Here is a 23,871-nt window from a genome sequence, read left to right as displayed (position 1 = left end):
TTGGGGCACAGATTTAAGAAGTCTAGTCACATGGAGGTTGGAAATTAACAGCACAGCTTATAAACTTCCAGTGGGGGTTGACTTGATAGGAGACATCGGTGATATTTCCCTGGCAGAGACTGAGGCCTGGTGCATCCCTTTTCAGAGGGCTTCTCTTTGGAGGCGGCTTTAGTTTTCTCTTTGGTTTGTCAAAGGAAAACAGGCAGTTGGCAGATGGCTGTATCTTTTCATTCTGCTCTGTAAGGCATACCCTCTGGCCTTAGAAGTGAACCACTTTTTATACTGTTTACAGAGCTCTCTTGTATATATTGTCCTAGAGGTAACATGCTGATAAGACTTTTTTTGTTTCTATCTTTTAAAGGCAAATATCTCCCTCGGAACTGCAGTTCTCAAGTTTTGTGCGGAAAAGACTCCTCCTCCTTTCTGTTAGAATGCGGATTCTGGGGTTCCTCCCCTGAGGATTCTGCTGTGGTTGGCAGGCCAGAGTGGGCCTTAGGAATCTGCATTTCTCTCCAGCATCCCAGCCCTTCTGCTGCAGATCTCTGTGGCTTCCCTGTGAAACACTGCTGTCCTCTCGATGATGAATGTCCTCTTTGGCTGTGAAGAAGACTGTCCCTGTATGATGGTGGCTTTCTAAGTGAACTAGAAATAACTAAACTGCGTGGGTGGAGACCAGTGAAGTGTGAGCCCTCCATCCTCAGGTTGAGTCTCTGTGGTTTATAACTGCATATCTACTTTGCATTCTGAGTTTCTATGCTCCAGAGGAATGACTTTTGGCCCAATTCTCCGTTAGCCCTAAGATTTCTGTCTTCTGTGCTGATCGTAGTGGCTGGCAGACCCTGCATGCTAGGGTTCCTCCCTGAGCATTCAGAGGGAGGCTCCTGGAGGGAACAGTGTTCACTTGGCATCTTTGGGTATTTCTGGGAGGGTGAATTGCAATGATTACCACCACCAAAGAACTGGTAATTACTTTCAGATCCCCTAGCTTTTCACCAGAGAGAAGTGGGTAACAATGATGTAGGACGACCATCTGATACTCCTTAAACACCAGCTCCACCTTAAAACACTGTTAGAAATCACCATGGTTCCCAAACATGCCTGTAAATTCACTGAAAGACTAGGCAGGTTCCTGATACCGGGCTCTCCTGCCTCCCAAATGTCTGATGGGTGGAGCCTGGGAACCTATCCTATCTCCATTTCCTAAAACTTCATGTTAAGTCAGTCATTCTTTTGCCCTAGTTTTAGTCGAAAAACATCAAGCAGAATAATGTGGTATTGCATCGTGTGTGGAAGCCACTGTGGGCGGAGGTGGAGCAAGACTATCCAATAGGCCACAGGCTGTGGCTGCAGTTGTTATTTATCGTGAGCTCATCCCTGGCTCTCTCACATTGTGCAATGGCAGAGCTGAGAAACAACCATAGGAATGTAGCCCTGTGGTCACTTGGAGGCCTCGTGTTCCCTTTCTCTCTGAAACAGAAAGCATTTTGACAGGCTTCTACATTTCCTGTAGGGACGAGCATGTCCGGAGAGTGGCCTTGTCTTTGCCCTTGTCTTGATGAAATCTGTGGCTCAGCCCAGCCGGGTGGCCTGGGCTGTGAGAGGCTTTGATGTGGCCAAATCCCTCACAAGCCCGGTTGTTTTCGTTGCCCACTTTCCTGTGAACTCACATTTGCTCTTCTTTGTTCTAGTTGTAGGCCCTCTTCTTCTAGTCCATTACCCTTAGTTGCTAATCTCTATTAAATGGTATTTGCTTAAAAAGGTATTTGCTGAATATGGGTTTAAGAAATGGCTTTTCTCTCAAGGTGTTTGCTTTTTAAAAGGGGTGCTTGAGTGTTAGAGGTGGCAGAACTCCTCAGACCACCACCTGCCAGAATGGATGAGGAATGTGGCATCTTCCCAGGGAATGGCTGCCCACCTCAACACAGACTATTCAGGGAAATTGATTATGGGTTCTAGGTGTGTGCTCAGCCTTTGAAAGGAGTTAGATTAGAACTATTTTAATAAGATACGATTATTTTGTAAGACATATGGATGCTACTTTTAAGATAGCAATTTTAAAAGATACGAAAGGAGAGTTTATTATGTTCACTAGAGGAATGGAGGTTTGTGACCTTGCATTCCGTTTTCCAAGGAGCCAGGAGATCCAGTATTTTACTTTTCATTCTCTGTTGCTGGGCTGAAACATAAGATTTCAAAACCTTCCTGGGGAAAAAAATACATTTTTTCCCCCATTGGTGCTGGTCCAGATCCCTTGAGATTGTTTCCAGGCTCATGATTTTGAAACACTCAGGAAAAAATTTGGAACCTAAAGTTATTTATCAGGTTCGGGGTTGTAGTCTGTTTTCTATTTGAATTTTGTTTTGTGTTATCAGGCTGCTTACAATATTCTTGTGCTTTTTATTACTTATGGAAGAAATTACTTTAGACATTTCTTAGAGATCCAGATATCCTTCCTTGGGTTTAAGAAACAAAAATTCCTTCATTATGAGCAGCCATTGCATTCTTTTGAGAAATGGATACTCAAAACTATCCATGTAATTTAAATTGCTTTCTATAAGGTATGCAGACTTGACCCATTCTGTATATATATTTTCCTTCCTGTGGCTCCTTCGTGATTGTTGGTTATGTTGTTCTTTTGGCTTATAAATATGGTGGGACCTGATCCATTGGGAAGGAACCCAGAGTTCATAACCCTAAGTGGGTGATTGAGGTGGTGTGCATCATATAGAGCATGTTGGAGGAATGATCGTTTGGTTGTATAAGGGATGTTGGCTGGCCTTGTAGATGAGATGTTTGAGTTGGGTCTTGAGTGAGTAGGAATTTGTTAGGGAGGTGTTAGTGCAGTAGGAGCAGAGACTGTGAAGGTTTTTGTGGGCCTTTTGTGTGGGAGAAAGGTTATAGTTCTATGGAGTGTGGTGCAGTGCGGGCCAGATTTCTTGACACTTGGAAGCCATGAGAGAGTTTTAAGCATGCAACATATATGACTTCATTGGCTAGGTGTCAGAAGAGTGTTTAGAGAGGGGAGACTGAGACAGCAAGTCCAGTTAGGAAGCTGTTGCAGAGGCCCAGGGGTAGATGAATCTGGAAACCCAGGTGTCCCGGGGTAGATGACTCTGAGACTGTCAGGACGCATGAATCTGAGAGACTGACAAGGGAGTCCTCAGGAATAGGAGACCTGGTGATTCTATTATATCAGGATGGAGAAGTTTCTGTCCTCTCCATATTTGCTTGTGTGTGGTCTTGTATTGCTCACAGCAGTCTAGTTTTGAGAAGTGCTGTTAGAGCAGAATTGTGATTAAGAGTGGAAGCCTGTTGGCCATTGTAGACTGATGGTCGTGCCCTCTCCCAGTGACACTATGCCTAGCCCTCTAGATTTGATGTCCAGAAGACCTTCTGTACTGATGTGGGGACCAGCATCTGATATAGTTTTATTTGTCCCTGAAGCCAACCCAGAGGTTTTTATTTGAACTTTGCTATTGACTAAGGCCATCAGCATTTCAATATTTGAGAAAAACCATAGAGGAACTTGTGATTCCTGCTGAAATGCTGAGAGGATTGATTTTGTCTTGGACATGCTCTCTCATCCTTCCCCTTGATAGCAAGTAATGCAGACTCAGGTTTAAATTTTGACTGTGCCAAGTGACAGATTTTGGGTAAACATGATAATACAGATAGTTGATACACAATGAGTACTTTGTGTCAAATACTCTTCTGAGCTTAACACATGTTAAGTGGGTAATCATGGGTAAACATGATAATATAGATAGTTGATACCTAATGAGTACTTGGTGCCAAACACCCTTTTGAGCTTAACACATGTTAACTTGTTGATCTTCAATACCGTGAAGTAGGTTCCTATTATTATTCTTTCAATTTTACCAGCAAGGAATCTGAGGCCTAGACAATTTATGTAACTTACCTAACATAGCTAGCCAGTAGCAGAGCTGGGATTTGAACCTTGGCAGTTAGGCTCCAGGGTCCATGGGCAAGCAGATGATACTGTTTAGGGAGAGATAGTTACGAGGGTTAAATGACAGTGTGTATAAAGCGAAAGCATAGTGTCTGGCACACAGTAATTGTTTTATGGATGGTGTCTAATATAATATGTAAATATAGATTATGGAAGAGTCTATGTAATTTTAATACAGTTTTATAAAGAAAATTGATTTTCTACCAATCGGCTAGAAAATTGGTAGAAAATCTATGGGTAGAGAATTTTCTATACATTTATGGATAGAAAAATGTTTGGAAATACCAAAGTATTAATGGTGATTATTTCTGGTGATGCAGCTATGTTCATTTTATTTTCTTTTTTGCTTTCCTGTGTTTTCCAAATTCTCCTCAGCAGATGTAGATTGTTATTATTTGAAACAGAAGTCTAAAATACGTTTTTGTTTTTTTTTTTAAACTAAAGATTAATAGGAACTCACCAGACAAACAGGACTTCCCACAGTCCAGGAAGAGTGAAGAGCCCTGCAAAGCTATGGTGGTGTGAAACTCTACGCCACGCTTAGTGACTTTGAAGTTGTTTGGTCTTTTTTCAGTTCGTCTTTGTCTATTAATTTATTTGTAGTGTTTTAGACACATATTTTCTTTGCTTTGCTTTCTTTGTGGGTTTAGAAAGCCCTTTACCTTCCAAGAAAATAGAAATGTTAGGACCGCAGTTTCTTGTGCTGCTGGAGAGAATCATCAGCCCTCTTATGATCAGTGACTCCCTGCTGCCTGGAGCTGGCTTCCAGGGTTGCCCATGGGAGAAGCAGCTCCCGGGCTTACGGTTTGAAGTGTCTGTCCTTCTAGCTTTCAGTTTCGGGCTCGGTCTTGAAAGAGTGTTTTGTTTTCCTCATCTACTGCATCATGGTGCACATGGCATTCATTTTCTGTGTAGAGTCTTGTGGCTGCTGTTTATACTTCAGTTTTAGCTAAACCTTCCCATGTGAATTTCTGCTATGCCGCATTGCTTGATTTAAGTCCTATCTTCCCTTCCATACCTTTATAATTGGTGGAAATCTCTACAACTGTTGTAAGAGGCAGAAAGAGATAGAAACTTAATTTTAATTATACAGGCTTTTTCTTCTACTGATTTAATGGTTTTTATTAAATTTACTTATTTGTTAAATTCATTCATTTAATGGTTTTTATTAAATTCATTAGTTTGTTAAATCTTGAATTAAATTTGAAATTATTTTCTCTGATGATAGGTTTCTTACCCAGGGCATCACTTATTTTTTTCCAGATATTTGGCCAGTTGTCCTAATGCTATTATATATATTATATATATAAATTACTTATATATATTTGGAGACAGGGTCTCACTCTGTCACCTGGCCTGGAGTACAGTGGTACAGTTATGGCTCACTGCAGCTTCAACCTCCTGGGCTCAAGAAATTCTCCTACCTCAGCCTTCTGAGTAGCTGAGACTGCAGGCATGCACCACCACACCTGGCTAATTTTTGCACTTTTTGTAGAGAGGGGATTTCACCATGTTGGCCAGGCTGGTCTCGAAATCCTGGGTTCAAGTGATCTGCCTGCCTCTGCCTCCCAAAGTGCTGGGATTACAGGCGTCAGCCACTGTGCCTGGCCTGTTATTATTATATTTTTAAGAGACAGGGTCTTGTTTTTGAGATGGAGTTTTGCTCTTGTTGCCCAGGTTGGAGTGCAGTGCCACAATCTTAGCTCCCTGCAATCTCTGCCTCTCAGGTTTAAATGATTCTCCTGCCTCAGCCTCCTGAGTAGCTGGGATTATAGGAGTGTGCCACCATACCTGGTAAATTTATATTTTTAATAGAGATGAGGTTTTACCATGTTGCCCAGGCTGATCTCGAACTCCTGGGCTCAAGCAGTCTGCCTACCTCTGCCTCCCAAAGTGCTGGGATTACAGGCATGAACCACTGTGCCTGGCCTATTATTATTACATTTTAAAGAGACAGTGTCTTCTATTTTCATTTTTGAGACAGAATTTCACTCTTGTTGCCCAGGCTGGAGTGCAGTGGCACAATCTCGACTCACTGCAACCTCTGCTTTCTGGGTTTAAACGATTCTTCTGCCTCAGCCTCCCGAGTAGCTGCAATTACAGGAGTGCGCCACCACACCTGGCTAATTTTGGTATTTTTAATAGAGATGAGGTTTCACCATGTTGGCCAGGCTGGTCCCGAACTCCAGACTTCAGGTGATCTGCCTGCCTCGGCCTCCCAAAATGCTGAGATTACAGGAGCGAGCCACGGTGCCTGGTTAACCAAGAGATTTGTCTTGCTCTGTCGCCCAGGCTGGGTACAGATCTTGGCTCACTGCAAACTCTGTATCCTGGGCTCAAGGGATCCTCTAACCTCAGCCTCCTGAGTAGCTGGTGCTATGAGCACATGCCACTGTGCCTGGCTAATTTTTTTTTTTTTGAGAGATGTGGTTTCACCATGTTGCTCAGGCTGGTCTCAAACTCCTGAGCCCAGGCAATTCACCCACCTGAGCCTCCCAAAGGACTAGGATTACTGGCATGAGCCACTGGGCCTGGCCTCTAGATTTCTTAATTGGATACCTAGGCATTTTATGTTGATTATAATTATGAACCTGTTTCCCACTGTTTATTGTTGGCATAAAGGAAAATGTTTGCTTGCGGTGAATATCTCAGAGGTAGGAATTAACCAGATCTCATCCAGTTCTGTATTCTTAGTGCTAACTACTGGACTTGGCCCAAGTTAGGCTCTTAATAAACATTTGTCAAGCAAATGAACACTTTATGTACATGGCGTTGTCCCTTTTTCCTCTTTTGAACTACTTTAGCTACATTTCTAGGAATGGAATTGTGGGTCAAAGAATGTGAACATTATTATAGCTTCTAAAATGTGGTAAATTTTGATAGGCGGACATTGTTTACCAAAGGGAATAAAAGCTTAGATAAACTTGTTGTTTAGTAGAGATAATGAGGCCCGACTCCCTGTAGATGCTGCTGGATTGCTACTCCAGCCCCTCTCCTCACAATCATGCACTTCCCGCTGAGAGTGGACCCTTAATATTTGTGTATTGAAATCAGTTAACTTGTAATCAAACAACTTTATTGTGGGACTTGTCTAAGCATCAAGTTGAGAGCCGGTGGGAGGCTGAGGGTAGTCTCTGGGGCCCAAGAGAAGAAACAGGTGGCCAGGGCCTATCTCACACATGAGTGGGCTTCTGGGTTTTGTGCTACTAGAGACCTGGGGACAGCAGCTTGTGGGAGCAGCTGGGGCATCACATGGTACTTCTCAGCCGGCTGTCAAGGACTGCATTCCCACCTCGAGCAGAACACAGATGGCTTGCTTTTATTCTCCTAGCTGGTGCCTCATGTCTTGGCACCCAAAGGCAGCAGATGGCTGCCATGTAGAATTGTGACCACCCAATCCTTGTCTGCCCCTCTTCCTGAGTAGAAGAAACCCAGGACGTTCATGCAGCCATGTAGGAGACAACTACAATGGCTTTCCAAGATGTTCGGCTTTGTCTCATATTGGGATTGGTGCCATATTTGACCTGGAATTTCAGCATTGTTGAGAGGAAGTAGCAACAATTGAACATGAGAGGATGAGTCAGATATTTGAGTGTTTATATTCAGGACACCGTGCAAGGCATCTTGGATCATATTGAGACCAGCAGGTCTGGCCTCTGCCTTTAAGGAACTTAGGTTAGTGAGGAACACGCAGGGAGTGCCCTCATCTCCATGGGAGGGTTACCTGGGTTACAAGATTCTCCAGGCTCCCCATTCAGAGAATGGAGACAAAATGTATCCCCAAATCAGGGAAACCTGCTCTGAAGAGGTGGCCTTTGCATTGGACCTTGAAGGGTGAGTGGGAAGGAGCTGAGGAGACTGGTGTGAGGGGAGGCAAAATGCACAACCAGGTCAGGGAAACCTGCTCTGAAGAGGTGGCCTTTGCATTGGACCTTGAAGGGTGAGTGGGAAGGAGCTGAGGAGACTGGTGTGAGGGGAGACTCAGGAGCTGGCCTGGGTGAGAGGCATCAGACAGCACCCGCTAACACCTGGCTTCTTGCTGGGTGCTTGCGTGGAATCAGCTCCCAATTCTCTGCTGATCTGTGGAGCTCTGCCTTGTCGCTGTTTCTTCTAGCGTGAGTGGAATGCCTGTCTGACTCTCCAGAACATGGGACCACAGCGTTTTAAATGGTCATTCTGAGGGGTGGGGGGCAGATGGTGATCCTTCCTGGTCCTCACTCCTCTGTGTGGTCCTGGTGGTAAGCTTCTGCGCTGACTGGCTCATTGTCACCAGCTGAGCTGAGCCTCAGCGGAGGGAACTCCTGGTGATAGACCCAGCAAGGCATTGTCTGTGCAGCCAGATCACTCGAAGGTCCTACTCGCCCCACTTTGGGAGCACTGAATAAAGGTACTAAAGCTGTTAGTCAGACCAGCAGTTGCCTGGGTTCCTAAAGAACGTTGGCCTCTCCTTGGACATTAATGGACCATGGGATGGTTGGAGATATGGAGGTGCCTGTTTAAAGAGAGAAGTTATCTTGAGTCATAAAGTGCTGTAGAAGAGCAATGGTGTTGGCTGCCCCACACCCCCATGGGGACCCCATGCCCTTGGCTTACGTTGTAATCCTGAGGTGCTGTTTCCTGCCAAGCCAGATCTCCCACCAACCTTGGCTCTCAAAATGGAATATATTTGCCATTGTGGTATAGACCAGCTCTGTTGAGTAAAGATAAGATATGAGCCACATACATACTTTTAAATTTTCAAGTAGCCACATTAAACCGGTAAAATTAATTTTAATACTGTTGTATTTAATTCAGTGTATCCAAAAGATTTTATCATGTGGTGCTGGTCTCCTCTCATGTGCTCAGTAGTCACGTCTGGCTAGTGGCTATTGTGTTGGACAGGGCAGATCTGAACCAATTTATTGGGACTGGGCCGATAAAGAGGCTGGTTTGTGATTATACATTTAATTAGGCCTGAGTCGAATCTCCATTTAGTCCTTCGTTGAAAGATATCAGATGGAAAACCCAGAGGCTTTTTGGATTTCTGCTGATTTTGCTGTATTGTACTTTTAGTGGTGCTCAGTCTTAGAGCCTGTGTGTGTTTCTGTCTTTGGGTTTCAGCTGTCTTCAGAAAAGGCCCTTTGGGGCTTTTCTGTCAAAGCACATGCCCCAGAGACATTTCAGACAGCCTGGGCCCCAGCCTTTTACTAGCTAATTGGGGATTGAAGTAAAAAGTCTTCTAGTGATCTCTAGATTTTTTTTTTTTGAGACAGAGTCTCACTGTCGCCCAGGTTGGAGTTCAGTGGCACTGTGTCAGCTCACTGCAGCCTCCATCTCCTGGGTTCAAGCAGTTCTCCTACCTCAGCTTCCCAAGTATTACAGGTGCCCACCACCATGCCTGGCTAATTAAAAAAAATATTTTTAGTAGAGACGGGGTTTTCACCATGTTGGCTAGGCTGATCTCGAACTCCTGACCTCAGGTTATCTGCCTGCCTCGGCCTCCCAAAGTGCTGGGATTACAGGTGTGAGCAACCACACCTGCCTGTCTAGATTTTTTTTTTTTTTGAAAGGAAACAAACCCAGTTAATCAGTGTCTAGATTAACTGCCTTCCTGACCAGATTTTGCCCACCTTATTGACCGAATTTCTACAATATGGTAAAATAGCAGTCGTTGAAAGCATGTGATCTCAAAGTTTTGCCCCGGGAATTTAGTGAGAGATGACTCAGAGGTTACTAATTGTTTCCCAGTTAGATTTAATACTCAGAGATTTAAAGGGAAAAGGATTTCTTGTAAAAAGCAGATTTTTCATGGTGCCTGCATTGTCAGAGGCAGCTGGAGAGGTTGGTTCAAATCTGTCCTAGTGAGTGTGTGCCAGCTTCTCTGAGCAGCCTGTGGCTCCTGAGCATAAATAGAAACACAGCTGCGTGTGCAGGCTGAACAAGAGGAAGTAGAGCAAGTGTCTGGACGCCTCCCTGGCTGGAGCAGAAGGCTCCCAGGGTGCTTAGCTCATCCATGGCATGGGGATGGAGGGGCCAGGTAGTCAGGGAGCTGGTGGGAGGACCAGACACACACATTCCCCCCACCCAAACACACAATTGCCTCTAAGGGTTGGGGGTTTGGCAGACCGGGCTCACAGTATTGACTCCCTGTATGATCTAGACAAGTCACTTCCCTTTCTGGGCCTCTATCCCCTCATCTGCAAAAAAAAGGGGAGGACTGGGTGGGCTTTGGGCTCTGAATTTGGCTGTGGTTGTGTGTCTCAGTTCCTGACTTGCCTGGTGACTCTCCTCTCCCCTCCTGTGGAAATGTTTGTGTGCTCTTTGCTCCGCCCCAGGGCCAGGCTGAGCTCCTGTGTCTACCCTGCAACCAGCCTGCCCAAACTCCAGGCTGCAATTCATGGATCTCTCAAGTGGGCTCATGGCCTCTGGCCTGAGCTAATCTCCTTCTATGCAAACTGTGCACCTGCCTTTCCCTCACCACCATTTTCACCAGCAGTACCTTTGTCTAATAATCTGATATGTGTCCTTCACCAGTGCCCTGCTAAGTTCCCCATTCCATCTCTTTAGGAAGGCACACAAGTCCCTTCAGGGCCAGGTCCTTGCCACTCACTGACCTCACCTCACTCCTGCTCTCTGACCTTTTCACTTTTGTAGACACTCCTCTCTCTTCCTGAAATCTGTTTTCCTCTGGCCACTGCCTGCTTCCCATTTAAGACCAAGCTCTCCTGTATCATTTTCTGATTATTCATTCATTCACTATTCCTACATATATGTATTCGGTAAATACTGACCTACTATGTGCCTGGCACTGAGCTAGATGCTAGAGAAATGGAGACAACTTGGAGTTTGTTTCTTGGAGAAGATAGACATTAAACCAATACTTTGAAGCTTTTAAACCTGCATGTGGCAGGTGTCCTGAACTTTGAGTACCTTGTCCTTTGCTGCACCTCCCTCCTTGGCTATTTGTCCTTCCCCAGTGCTCTCCAGTCACGCCAGCCCTGCCTCATCTGCTTTGCTTTCTGTCATAGCGCTTAATGCAGCATGGAAATTACTGAGTGTTTTTTCCTGTCTTTCTCACTAGGCCAAGCCCCAGGTCTGGGTACCTGATAGGTGCTTGGCAAATGTTGGTTAAATGAATAGATGAAATGGCAACTTGGCTGATAGTTGGAAGAACTTTCTGTAAAATACCCAAATATCCTGTAATGAAGGCTTTTCTTTATCTGAGGCCAGGTATGCAATTATCACTAAAAAGACCCAGGTTGTAGCCACAGCACCCGGAGGTTATCCTTTGTATCCTTTGCTTGTAAGTAGTAGTAGTTTGGTTTAGGCCTGTCTCTTGCTGTCATGCCTGCAGAGCCATTTTCTTCACTGCCTCTGATCTTGGGAACCACTGTGTCTGATGTCTGCACATGTCACTGGATGCCAGTGTTGATGAAGTTCCCATAATTGTGTCATCGCAGCCTTCCTTCTTCTTGGGACTCCTTTGCAGGGGGCAGCCTGGAGACCTTAACCCATACCTGCAGTCTAGTTTGTTTATAGTTAGGTTCATTGTTCTGGGTCCTCTCCCCCATCTTGGTTGATTTTTTTAAATAATATTCACTCTTTGTGTATATAATTCTATGATTTTGGACAAATGCGTAGAATCATGACTTTACCACCAGAACCATGATACAGAACAGTTCTGTCACCCACAAATTCTTGTGCTGCCCCTTTGTAGTCAACTACTCCCCTCCCTGCCAAGCCCTGGCAATCACCGATTTGTTTTCTGTTCTGACAATTTTGCCTTTTCAGGGTGTTACATAAATGGCGTCATATAGTATATAGCCGTTTGGGTCAGGCTTCTTTCACTTAGCAATATGCATTTAATATTTATCCGTGTTGTAGGAATCAATAGTGTGCTCCTTTTTATTGCTAAATAGTATTTTATTGTATGGATGTGTACCACAGTTTTTTTTTTTAATCCTTTCACCAGATGAAGTTCTCATTTTTTTGGCAATTATGAATAAAACCTCTATACATACTTACATACAGGTCTTTGTGTGAATATGTTTTCATTCTTCTTGGGTGGATATGTAGGGATGGGCTTGCCAGGTCACTTGGTAAGTGTATGTTTAACTTTATAAGGAATTGCCAAACTGTTTTCTAAAGTAGCTGCACCAAGTTGCATTCTACCAGCAGCTTATGAAAGTTCTAGCTGCCCTTCACCCTTGTCAGTACTTGGCATTGTCAACTTTTAGAAATATTAGCCATTCTGATAGGAGTGCCGGCTAGTTTTTAATCTGCAGTTTTCTTTGCATACTCTCAGATGCTGATGGAGTTTAAATATCATTATTTGATGTGATTTGGCAAGGCCGTCATTCATACCTATGTAAGATTTTATTTCTGAAGATGGAATTTATAGTTGCTCAGGGCAAAAGAGCAGCAGTATTATCACACCTTCCTAAACAGTTTTGAGGAAAATGTTATGCTGCATTATTCTTTAATTTTAGAATTTAAAAAGACTTCTTATTAATTGTGTTCAATTCTTCATGTCACAATTGCTGTTTGCTTGACCAACTCATCATGAGCAAAAGCTACTAATCTTGTAGCTGAAGTTTCCTTGATCTGTTCATCTTAACTCTCATATGGCAAGCTGAACAGTCTGTACTCATGAGACATAATATTTTTTAAGCTCTTCATATTATTGGTGGCCATAACATGTTTTTCCCCTCCCTCTTTCTAGGCTCCCAATCGTCAACTCATGACTTACTGGTTACAGGAGCTTCAGCAGAAGAGATGGGAATATTGTAACAGTCTCGACATGGTCAAGTGGGACAGCAGGACCTCTCCAACTCCCGGGGATTTTCCTAAGGGTCTTGTAGCCAGAGATAACACCGGTAAGGCAGAAATAAAGGGGAGCTGGGTCAGTTATTTGTGTGAGCCATTCGATACCACACATGAACTTAGCAGTGAATGAAAATGATTTTAGAAAGAAATAATAGTGATGCTACCTTATGAGTGGACAGCATTCCACAGTTACCCAGCACCTCCATGTACGAAGCTTATGCAAACCCAGAGATGGCCTTGGAATCAGGCAAGGCCAGTGCCAAGCATATGGAAGAGATGATACGACTAAGGTCAGCATGTAGTAAGTTGTGGTGCTGTAAGTCTAGTTCTGACTGCAGGGCCAGCCTTTCTACCACACCTAATGATGGAGCACTCGTGCCTAAATAGTCATGCTTGGGCAGACTTGCCAAGGTTAACAGGTGTTTGTATACGCTAGGAAGGTATTCTCAAAACATTCCACTTATAATTCTCTAGTGTTTCTTAGGAAGACTTTAACCTTCAAACATTGATTTAATTCTGTCCTGGATTCATGGCATTTCTATAACTCAGGGTAATCCCTGGCCATTTGCAACATGGAGATAACCTCTAGAAAGAACAGGACAACAATTATTTGCTGCCCATCCTACCCCCCGCAAAGACTGTGGAGATGGGATTATTTTTGGCCCCTGCTCTCCATACAGGGCAAAGAACACATCCAGAAAAACAAACAAACAAACAAACAAAAAAGCCTCCTAAGCTCAGAAGTAAGGTCTAAAAAGCCCAGGCCATTGTACTAGTATTTTTGGAAGACACATGGAGCATACATTAAAAGAAGTAGACAACAGTAAGGACTAGTTCTAACAGTTTCATAAACAGATGTTATCTGCGCTTAATAAAACCCGTGGGACCCTTTGCTCGGCAGAACACAGGGCTGCATCCGAGTTGCCTGTCCCACCAAGGATGGTGTTGGCACATGTGTGGCTGATTTACTCCAGAAACAAATGTGTTCTTAGACAAATTTTTCATCTCCAAATTTGCCAGTCTTGTTTTTACTTGTCCCAGTATTTTTCAGTAGGTTAATCCTCTTATCAGTGAGAAATTACTATATATGCTTTGTACTTGTTGATATATTTTCTGTGAGAGTTTTCGAGTCACTTTCACGACTGTCTTAGCACTTTGACTATTCCAAGTTCTGAGGTCATGCCTTTATTTTGAACTTTTTGCCCCCTTATGTTTAGTTCAGGGTCAAGTCACTGGTAACTGAGTTCTTTTGAAAGCCACTCTTATAGTGCTTTTCATCAAAAGGAGCTCCTAACTTGAGTGTCTGAGTCACTTGGAACATTTGGAAATCCTGTGGGAACAGGCGGTGTTCATGAGTATAGCCACTGCCTTTGGCACAGGAGGTGCTTGATTTGCCTCAGTTCCTTTGTTCTGAGGACACCAAGTGCTTCTTTCTAGCAAAGATTCAGGGATATTAAACCAAAAGGAGGACAAAGAAGTAATGCTTATCCCTATAGTCTCTTTATAACAGCTGTCCTTCCTCCTTCTAAGCCAAAATGCTGTGATTGGAGAGCCAGAGAAAACATCTGAAGCCCATATTTGTTTCTCCTCCTTTGATTTGGGGACTCCAGGTATCGAATTTAGCATTTGAGTAAATGCCATCTGACATTTACTCATTCATTCAGCAAAGTTGGCACTCAAGATGAGCTTTGCCCCTCTCCTCACAGAATTTCTAGTCAAGCAGGGTGGTTGTGCAGAGAAAAAATGAGAGAAATGTGAGGGAAGGGTGCATGCTGGTACCATGGGCTGTAAGTGGGCTGTGCATAGCTTCTGGCAGTTAGGGCCTCTCTGAGGAAGTGCATCTAAGCCAAGGCCTGAAGGATGGCTAGGAATTAGCTAGGTAGAGAAGCGGGGAGGCAGATGACAGGGCTGGACTGCGGTGCCTTCCCAGAGCTGCAGTCAGGATGGCTACCGGCTGGAAGCAGTTGTGGGGTGCGAGTTGAACCTGGGGGCACACCCGGGACCCAGAGCCAGAGCTGGGGGAAGAGCCTAGACTGCTGGCCTTGGGATTTTGGACTTTATCCTAAGAGCAGTGGAGTGCCTTTGAAGATTTTTACAGATAGAAATGACTGTAACTTTAGACTTCTATTAATTTTTAGATAGCTTCTAAGAACAAGGAATGAAACTTTGGGCCCCAGAGCAGTATGTGAGACTATAATAGCTCAGGAAGTCAAAAAATCTAAAGCAGGAAGTCAAGAAGAAAAGCTTGTATTTTAGCCCCTTTTGTTTCATCATCAGAGATCAAATCTGGTTCAAAGATAAATTGTGTTGTGTTATATGGCAGTGCTCTGTGAAGTTTCTAAAGCCATGCTTGTAGTTATCTGCTCAGCTTAGCCTACTCTAGCAAGAATTAAAGAAGAGTGTTTTTATAACTGATTTGCATTAAAAATAAAATTTTTCCTAGTATTGTCTCGTGGTCACCCAGTTGTTTGGAACATTTTGGTTTGTAGTCTAATGGGCTTCACCCATCAGGACCCTCCTAGCACCTAAAGTTAATATGGGGAAAAATATAGGGGATTAACATTTTCCACTGATAGCTAGTTATATATCTTAGAAGGCAGCTCTACCTGGTGGAAGAAGCCCTGTGGGCCTGTGAGTCTTGGGGATATTTACTAGTTGTCAGACTCTAAGTAAGTCACTTATCTTGTAGTACAGGGGTAGGAAACTCTGGCTCTGGGAATTGAAGTTTGTTCACCCTCCTTTGTAGTTGTTATAAGGATCAAATGGGAAACTGCATTGTTAAGTGTAAAGAGCCATATGTATGTGTATATACACATATATTATATATTGTATACATATGTATGAGATGATATCATTTTGAAAGGGTTAGCATTATGTTCAGCTGTAATTAATAGGAAACCTTCCTAATAAGGACTTACACACAGGGAGTAATTTGTCTCACATGATAAGCAGTTTATGGCTGGCATAGCTACTCACTAGTGCCGCTGAGGGGCCCAAGCTGTCTCTGACTCTGTTTTCCATTGCTAGAGTGTATTAGCTTTCCTGCTCATGCTAGCTGCCCCTGGGGGTGGCACTTACATCAAAAAGGAGAATGCTTTCCCAGAAACCTGTGGCTTATGCATCGTTAGCTGGAACTGTCACATGGCCATTCCTAGCTGGAAGGAGTCTGGGAAGCCAAGTATTTTAGCTGAGCATACGGCCACGATCAAAACCAAGGTTTATAAGTAAGGAAAAGCTGGATTGAATATTCATTAAGGAGCCAGCACTGTCACATAGTTGCTTACATTAACTTTTTTTCTAGAATCTGTGTTGAGTAAGAGACTTTCCTGTGTGTGATTGGAACTTGCAGCTTTATTATTAGTCAATATCTGTTCTGTCTGCCTTCTATTTTGTAGCCTGTCCTCTGAAGGCATGCCATGCCTCAAATACCATTCCACATTGTCTTCTGTGTTTGGATAGAGAAAGACCTAGTTTCAACACAAAAGAATAATTTGCATAAAGATACAATCAGGGGTCCACAAACCTTTATAGCTGTTGAGAATGAGGTAACTAGAACCCAAAGGAGGTGCCCATAAATGACTAATAGCCTCATTACAGGATGTATGTCTAGCACATTCTGTTTACTTCATTCCCCACATAAACTAATAAGAAAACAAGCCAGGGGTAACAAGATCCTGCTTTTTTAAAAAAACTTCTTGAAAGTTCATGAGTACTAAAGCATTCATGGTCATAGCAGGCTCAAATGCCCAAGTGCCTGTTTGAATATGGATGGTATTTCTTGCAGAACATTGTATTGTGAAGACAGTTTGAAGGATGACCACACATTTCCTCCCCTGAAGCAGCTGCATCGGGTAGTTGAACTGTTACACTCTTAACAGCTTGTGTGCAAGGGGATGGCGTGGGAGGAGTAGCTGTAACTTTCAGTCCTCAGGCAGCTTGAGCGGTGCTCTCGGTGCGGGGTGCAGGGTGTAGAGGGCTGCCAGAAGGAAAGCCATTAGGTGGAATGCAGGCCCCGCGTTGGCAGTGCCACAGGAATTACACATCAACCTTTAATGTCATGATTCCATACAGAGATCAAGGAAGCTGTGCTTTCGTGTAATCCTTGTAAAATGCAAAATGCCATCCGTTCTTGTGAAGTATCGGTAGTTACCAGCATTGTATCTGAGAGACAGCATGGAGAGAGCTTATGGGACCTTGAGTACATCATGATTTCCCCATCTGTGAAGCAAGATGCTCTCTGAACCAGGTTCTTCCTTCTGGTTTGAAGGTTCTGTGAAAGTCAGGTTGTGAAAGAATGTGACTGTGGGAGGGAGGATGTCAGGGAGATGCCGAGTGGGGTTTGATTGCAGTTCTGTCTGGGAGGAACCTGCTGGATAGGGTCGAAAAGGAGACTATCTGGAACAAGCTTGGAGTTTGGTGTCAGCAGGGACATCTTCAGCCTAGATTTGGTGGGACTTAATGCAGGTGAATACAGGGGTTGATGTGGCTGTGAATGGGGGCAGGGGCGGTGGCTGAGTCAGGTTGCGGGAGAACAGGGAGGAATGGGAAAGGAAAAGAGGGAAACCCCCACCCCAATTCAGGGAATCTGTCAGAGGCAAGGTGGCAGGAGAGAGGAAAGTCAGGAAGAATGATGAGTATAAATCCATTGAAGAACTGCAGGAGCCTTTGCTGCCTTCTGCCCGATTGTTTAAACCCACAGAAGGCCTTTTCTCCCATGCCATGTTAGCAAGTTCCTGTCGCTTACGGATTAATTTGGTCATTTAACCAATATTTATTCAGTCACTCCTCTATGCTAGGTGTTGGATATGCAGCTGTTAGCAAATCAGATAGAGGTTCACTTCTCACAGAGTTGTGTCCTTGATGGGGGTAGGGGACAGGCAGATGAATAATTAACCAGACATATGGACTGGCCTATGCTGGGGCCTGTCAGGACCCGGTGGTTTGCCGCCTCTTTTTTTTGGTGCTTAGATGCATGCTGTGTTCTCACTTGGAAGATATTTCTGTTCCTCTTGACTGGTCCTTCACAATCTGTATTAAAACTCACATTGGTAAATAAAAAAAAATTTTTCAGATTAAGCCCACCCTGTCTTCCTCCACCTCCCAGTGTTGACACCCACACTTTCGTTTGCTGTGTCCTTAATGAAAAGTTCTGCTTTTCATTAAGATGCATATGGGGACAACCCTTTCCCAATGTTCTTTCCTCCTTTCTTGGATGCAGCTACAGGCCTGAGTTGAGTTTTATGAGAATTCTCCCACTGTACGCAGTTCTGTGCTCTGTAGAAGTTGCTGGCGGAGCACCTAGGCCTGACTGACACAGCAGGAGAGGAGAGGGAATACTCACTGAGGCAGTCCAGATGTAGGCAGGAGCCGCTCCTGTGCAGGGAGTCCCATTAGGAGGAGACTTTGAGCATCATGTGGTAGAATGCAGCAAATGGGAACGGCTGTTGGAGACCAGGGAGGCTGGAGACCAGGGAGGAGAAGCCAGCAGCTCCAGGGAGGTTGAGACTGCCCGGGGTCACACTGGATTTAGAGGCGGTGCTAGAATCAGAACCTAGGAAATGGGAACAATGCAGTCGGAAACTCCCTCAGAGTTTTCATTTAGGCATTTGAAAATGTTTAAAAAGGACAGAGGTCTAAACACCAAAAACCATCAGGCACAGACTTTCTTTCCCCACTGAAGCTGTAAGACAAAAGACATGTTCATGAACACCAGTCCAGCCTCTTAAAATCTTCGAGGAAATGTTGCCATGTCCTAGTTTGTGTTTTCCCTTAATGTCCTCCTTGAGGCGGTTCCCTGCATGCTAATGTTAGGACATGTATTGAGGAGAAGCCAGCAGCTCTGCTTTCATTAAGTACATCTCACATGGTCTCTTAAAAACCAAAAACCAGACAAAAATAGCAGTTACAGCAAAAATGTATTAAGCTGGAAAAGAGCTTCTTTTTCAAGTCAGATAATTACTTTTAGAAATTGTCCTCCAACATGTTCCTCCCTGGTCTCTGGTCCCTTTTCTCCACCCCTCCCTGGGGCCTCTTGAGTTCCTCAGGAAGTATTTCCAGTATGGGCTGTGGGTTGCTGCAAGGCCTGGGGTTTTCTTGGTAATAGGCACTTTGCCACATGAGCATTTGACAGTCCAGTCTCGCAGAGAGGCCGTTCATCACCTTGCTACTAACCCACACAGGAAGAAGAGGCCAGACTCAGCCTGTAGTAGAAATCCGTACAGTTTGTTGTGTTTATTTCCTAATTTGGCTTAGAATTGTGATGATGGTTGTAAGACCAGCCCTTGAAGTAAAGGAGTTTGTGCTGCGCCCGTACTCCATGTACCTGTAAACTGACACACGCGCTCACCAACATTGAGCACCCCCCGCCCCCCACTCCAGGTACTGTGCCCTCCTCTGGTAGGTACACTCATCTCTACCTGCCTTGCGATGTTTGTATACTGCAGGGGCAGGTGTCCGGGTTCTGGCCCTGGCTCTGGACGCTAGTGTCCTGATGGAGAAAGTAGGTAAGGAGACTGGACTGGATTAGTGGGGTTTGAACTTTTTTTTTCTTTTGTTTGCTGGAACCTCTTTTCCAAATGAAATCTTAAAGGGAACCCCAGTATACAAAAGGTGAAGAGAGGAACTGCTGAGGGTGAAACTGAGCATGGGGCCCCCATCCTCTTTTCCCTCTAGAAGTCCCCCAGGCATCTCCTGGAACCCTAAGACTCAGAGGAAGGGTCTAGATCCCAAGGACTCAATGTTTATTTATTCTGTGGTGACTTGGAGCTTGACATGTTACTGTGTTACTTATGTCTGTCTCCTGGACGTGTTCTCCTTTATGGGGAAAGCTCTGTCTCATCGGTTGTTGTGCCCTCGGTGCCTAGTGCTTAATACATGATAGTAAAACCAAGAACTGGCAATCTGTGGTTATTTGTAACTTCTTGCCTCTTGACTCAAGAGGCTGCAGTGAGCCGTGATCACACCACTGCACTCCAGGCCTCAGTGACAGAGTGAGAGCCAGTCTCAAAAAAAAAGAAAAAAAAATGTGTACTGTGTTACCAAGCCTGTAATTCTTCTGTTCCCAGCACACCATCTTGCTTTTCCTAGTCAGAACCCTACTGTAAGCCATGCATTGACTCTTCTGGCCAGAGCCAAATTACCCTAATAGATACACAGCAGTTGTTTACTCATGCCACGCCCAAGATACTTTCCCAGTGTGTTTTTGAAGCCCTTCCCACACTGACTGGTCAAGTCAGAACCTGCCTACACAGTGCAGGCTCATCATGTGACATTCAGTACATTGCTCTCCAAGCCGGAGCAGCCCAGGAATGCCTACTGTCTGTTTCCTTTACCATTGCTCAGTGACCTTTAGCAGAGACCTGTTCTTGCTGGCTCTGGTTGTGTGCTCCTCTGATTAGAAACAAATTTTTCTTGGCTGGGTACAGTGGCTTACGCCTGTAATCCCAGCACTTTGGAACGCCAAGGTGGAAGAATTGCTTGAACCCAGGCATTCAAGACTAGCCTGGGCAACATGGCAGACCCTGTCTCTACAAGAAAACAAAACAAAACAAACAAAAAACCCCAAAAATGAGCTGGGCATGGTGCGTGCCTGTAGTCCCAGCTACTTGGGAGGCTGAGGCAAGAGGATCTCATGAGCCTGGGAGGTTGAGGCTGCAGTGAGTCGTGTTCACTGAGATCCTATCTCAAAAGAAAGAGAAAAGAATTTTTCTTGAATATCAGTGGTCAGCAGTCAATTCTGATTTCACAGAAAGAGATGGTTGATTTTGTTGATACAGAGATACTTTAAAAAGAAGTGTAGATCAAATTGATTATTTTAAAGTAATATTGAATTCTGTTTACAAGCATGTCCTATTCTCAGAGAGATTATGCCATTTGGCATGGGAGAATTCTACCACTGAAACACCAGTGCAGATTATGTCATTTGGAAGAATACAAAGTATTTGTAGTTAGAAATGTTTTTATCAGCACAGTGGCTCATGTCTATATCCCAGCACTTTGGGAGGCGGAGGCGGGTAGATCACCTGAGCTCAGGAGTTCCCGACCAGCCTGGCCAACATGATGAAACCTCGTCTCTACTGAAAATACAAGAATTAGCCGGGCGTGGTGCCGGGTGCCTGTAATCCCAGCTACTTGGGAGGCTGAGGCAGGAGAATCACTTGAACTCGTGAGGAGGAGGTTGCAGTGAGCCAAGACTGCGCCATTGGATTCCATCCTGGGCAACAAGAGCGAAACACTCCATCCTGCGCAACAAGAGCCAAACTCTGTCTTGGGAGAAGAAAAAAAAAAAAAAGAAAAGTTTTTATCAAAAAAAAATTTTTTAAGTAACTTTTTATTATGGGAAATTTTAAACATATACAAAGAATAACATAATATTACCTCCAGGTTTATTAGGTAGTTGCAGCAATAATTACCCCTCTTGTTTCATTGATATCCTGCTTTGTTATTTTGAAGCAAATAAAATGTTACCTGAAGCAAATATTACTATGTATTTGTTAAGTAACAAAATACTGCTATTTACCATCATATTTACCATATGGTAAATCCTGACCATCATATGATTTCCACCTTAACTATTTCAAAAGTTTACATTTTAAAGATGTGAAGTTTCATCATGCCTTAGCATCAGTGTGTTTGCTTGTGAATTTACTGAACTGCTATTCTGTGATGTGCAAACTTTATTTTTTCAGTGTCATTCTTTACAAGTATTAGCAAATACATTTATATTTGTATTTCTCCCACTTTCTTAGAGAAAAGATACCCTTGTATAATCTGACCTGCACTTTGCTTTTCTTATATAACAGTTTATCCTGGAAATTGTTTCTTATCAGTACAGGTGATTGGACTTTGATGACGGGTTTATGGTGAGGGTTATTGATCTGCAGTACTGGAGGAAAATTCTAGCCTTTGGTTTCTCTGGGCCAACACTGTTAATACTTGGTGGTTTGAGGTATGTCACAACCTTCCTTTGAGAAACATGGAGCTATTTAGATGAAAATGGTTTCAGAACACCAGAGTTACCCACAGATTATGTTTTTTATATAGTATACATTAAGAATATACTATTACATAGTTTAGATTTTTATATAGTATATCAAGTCAGTGTTTTATGTGGGATATCAAGTTTTATGTGGAAGCTTTGAGTAACTGACATTTGTTTACCTTTTTCTTTTCAGATTTAATTTACCCACACCCAAATGCTTCTGCAGAAAAAGCCAGAAATGTCCTAGCTGTGGAGACTGTGCCTGGAGAGCTGGTGGGAGAACAAGCTGCAAATCAGCCCGCCCCAGGGCATCCAAATTCCATTAATTTTTACTCTTTGAAACAGTGGGGCAATGAGCTCAAGTGAGTCTTTGGAAAGCAGCATATGACATTGAAAATGGATTGTTTCTGATAATGTATGTTATAATTTTATAAATGAGGTTATAAAACTATCTTACACTTACAAAGGCCTTTGTTGTTTACATCATACTTTCCCATAGATCGTTGTGGTTTTAGCTTGTATTACATGCTTATTCTGTGTCTGACACTATGCCAAACATTTTCACACTCACGGTTTAATTTAATTGCTCAACTCTGTGAAGCAGGTCATATGGCTGACATTTTACAGAGACTGAAACTGGCTGAAGGAGAGTATGTGTCCGAGGTCACAATTCTTCCAGGCTGCAGAGCTGGGGCTTCTTGTGCCTAGGGCCTAGTCCCCTCTCCAAGACACTGGGTTGGCCAGGTCCTGTGCTCTGGATTTCCATTCCCTGTTTGTGCATGGTCAAGTGAGAGTGGAGGTGGGTTGGTTTTTGTTTGTTTGGTTGGTTTTTATGAGATGAGGTCTTGCTGTGTTGGCCAGGCTGGTTTCAAGTCCGGGGCTCAAGTGATCCTCCTGCCTCAGCCTCTTGAGTAGTTGGGACTACAGGCAGGTGCCACTATGGTCAACTTGTTTTTTAAATAAGAACTTCATTGAGATACAAGTCCCACACGGTACAATTCACCCATTTAAAATGTACAATTCAATGATTTTTGGTATATTCACAGAGTTGTGCTACCATCACCACAATCAATTTTTAAATGTTTTCATCGATCCAAAAAGAAACTCATTACATTAGCAATTCCTTCTCATTTCCCCCAACCCCTTCTCCTCTGTCAACCCTCAACCATAGGCAACTCCTAATCAACTTTCTATCTGTATGAATTTTTTTTTTTGGTGGGATTTTTGTTTTGTTTTGTTTTGTTTTGTTTTGTTTTGAGACAAGGTCTTGCTCTGTTACCTAGGCTGGCGTGCAGTTGCATGATCATGGCTCACTGCAGCCTTGAACTCCTGAGCTCAAGCATTCCTCCTACCTCAGCTTCCAGAGTAGCTGGGACTACAGGCGTACACCACCATGCCCGGCTAATATTTTAATTTTTTTTTTTTTGTAGGGACAGGGGTCTCTCTATCTTGCACAGGCTGGTCTCAACTTCTGGGCTCAAGCAATCCTACCTTGGCTTTCCAAAGTGCTGGGATTACATGAGCCACTGCCCCTGGCTTATGAGTTTGTTTATTGTGGACATTTCATATAAATGGCACTGTATATACCTTTGTGTCTGGCTTCTTTTGCTTAGCATAATATTTTCAAGATTCATCCATGTTGTAGCAAGTATCAGTGCTTTATTTCCTTTTATGGTCAAATAATATTCCCATATATGAATGTGCCATATTTTGTTTATCCATTAGCTGGGTGTGATGGTGCATGCCTGTGGTCCCAACTGCTTGGAGGCTGCACAGGTGGGAAGATCGCTTGAGTCCAGGAGGTCGAGACTGCAGTGAGCTGAGTTCGCATCACTGCACTCCAGTCTGGGCGACAGGGTGAAACCCCGTCTCAAAAAAAATAAAAAATAGAAAAAGAGAAAGATTGTAGAGGCAGTGCGTTGTGGGAGACTTGGAAGTTTCTTGCTGTCCCATAGAGCCCAGGCCAGCGGTCACTGTGCAGTTGGCCATTCTCTTGCTGTCCCGTAGAGCCCAGGCCAGCAGTCACTGTACAGTTGGCCGTTCTCTTGCTGTCCCGTAGAGCCCGGGCCAGCGGTCACCGTGCAGTTGGCCGTTCTCTTGCTGTCCCGTAGAGCCC

The 23,871-nt window shown here is 43.9% G+C and overlaps 1 protein-coding gene across 1 annotated transcript in view; it reads left to right on the top strand.

Annotated features, from left to right (window-relative positions):
• Positions 1-864: 864 nt before the first annotated feature.
• The window catches only part of TBC1D2B (TBC1 domain family, member 2B), an 81,330-nt gene continuing 58,323 nt past the window's right edge, over positions 865-23,871 (top strand). The window contains exons 1-3 of the mRNA XM_011982687.1: positions 865-962; positions 12,672-12,825; positions 21,949-22,117. Coding sequence (XP_011838077.1) covers positions 939-962; positions 12,672-12,825; positions 21,949-22,117 — 347 coding nt within the window. The 5' untranslated portion in view covers positions 865-938. The remainder of the gene's footprint in view (positions 963-12,671; positions 12,826-21,948; positions 22,118-23,871) is intronic.

This window comes from Mandrillus leucophaeus, unplaced genomic scaffold (assembly GCF_000951045.1).
Source record: "Mandrillus leucophaeus isolate KB7577 unplaced genomic scaffold, Mleu.le_1.0 Scaffold241, whole genome shotgun sequence".
Taxonomy (NCBI): domain Eukaryota; kingdom Metazoa; phylum Chordata; class Mammalia; order Primates; family Cercopithecidae; genus Mandrillus; species Mandrillus leucophaeus.
The sequence above is the reverse complement of the archived record's forward strand: the minus strand, read 5'-3'. Positions and strand labels throughout refer to the sequence as shown.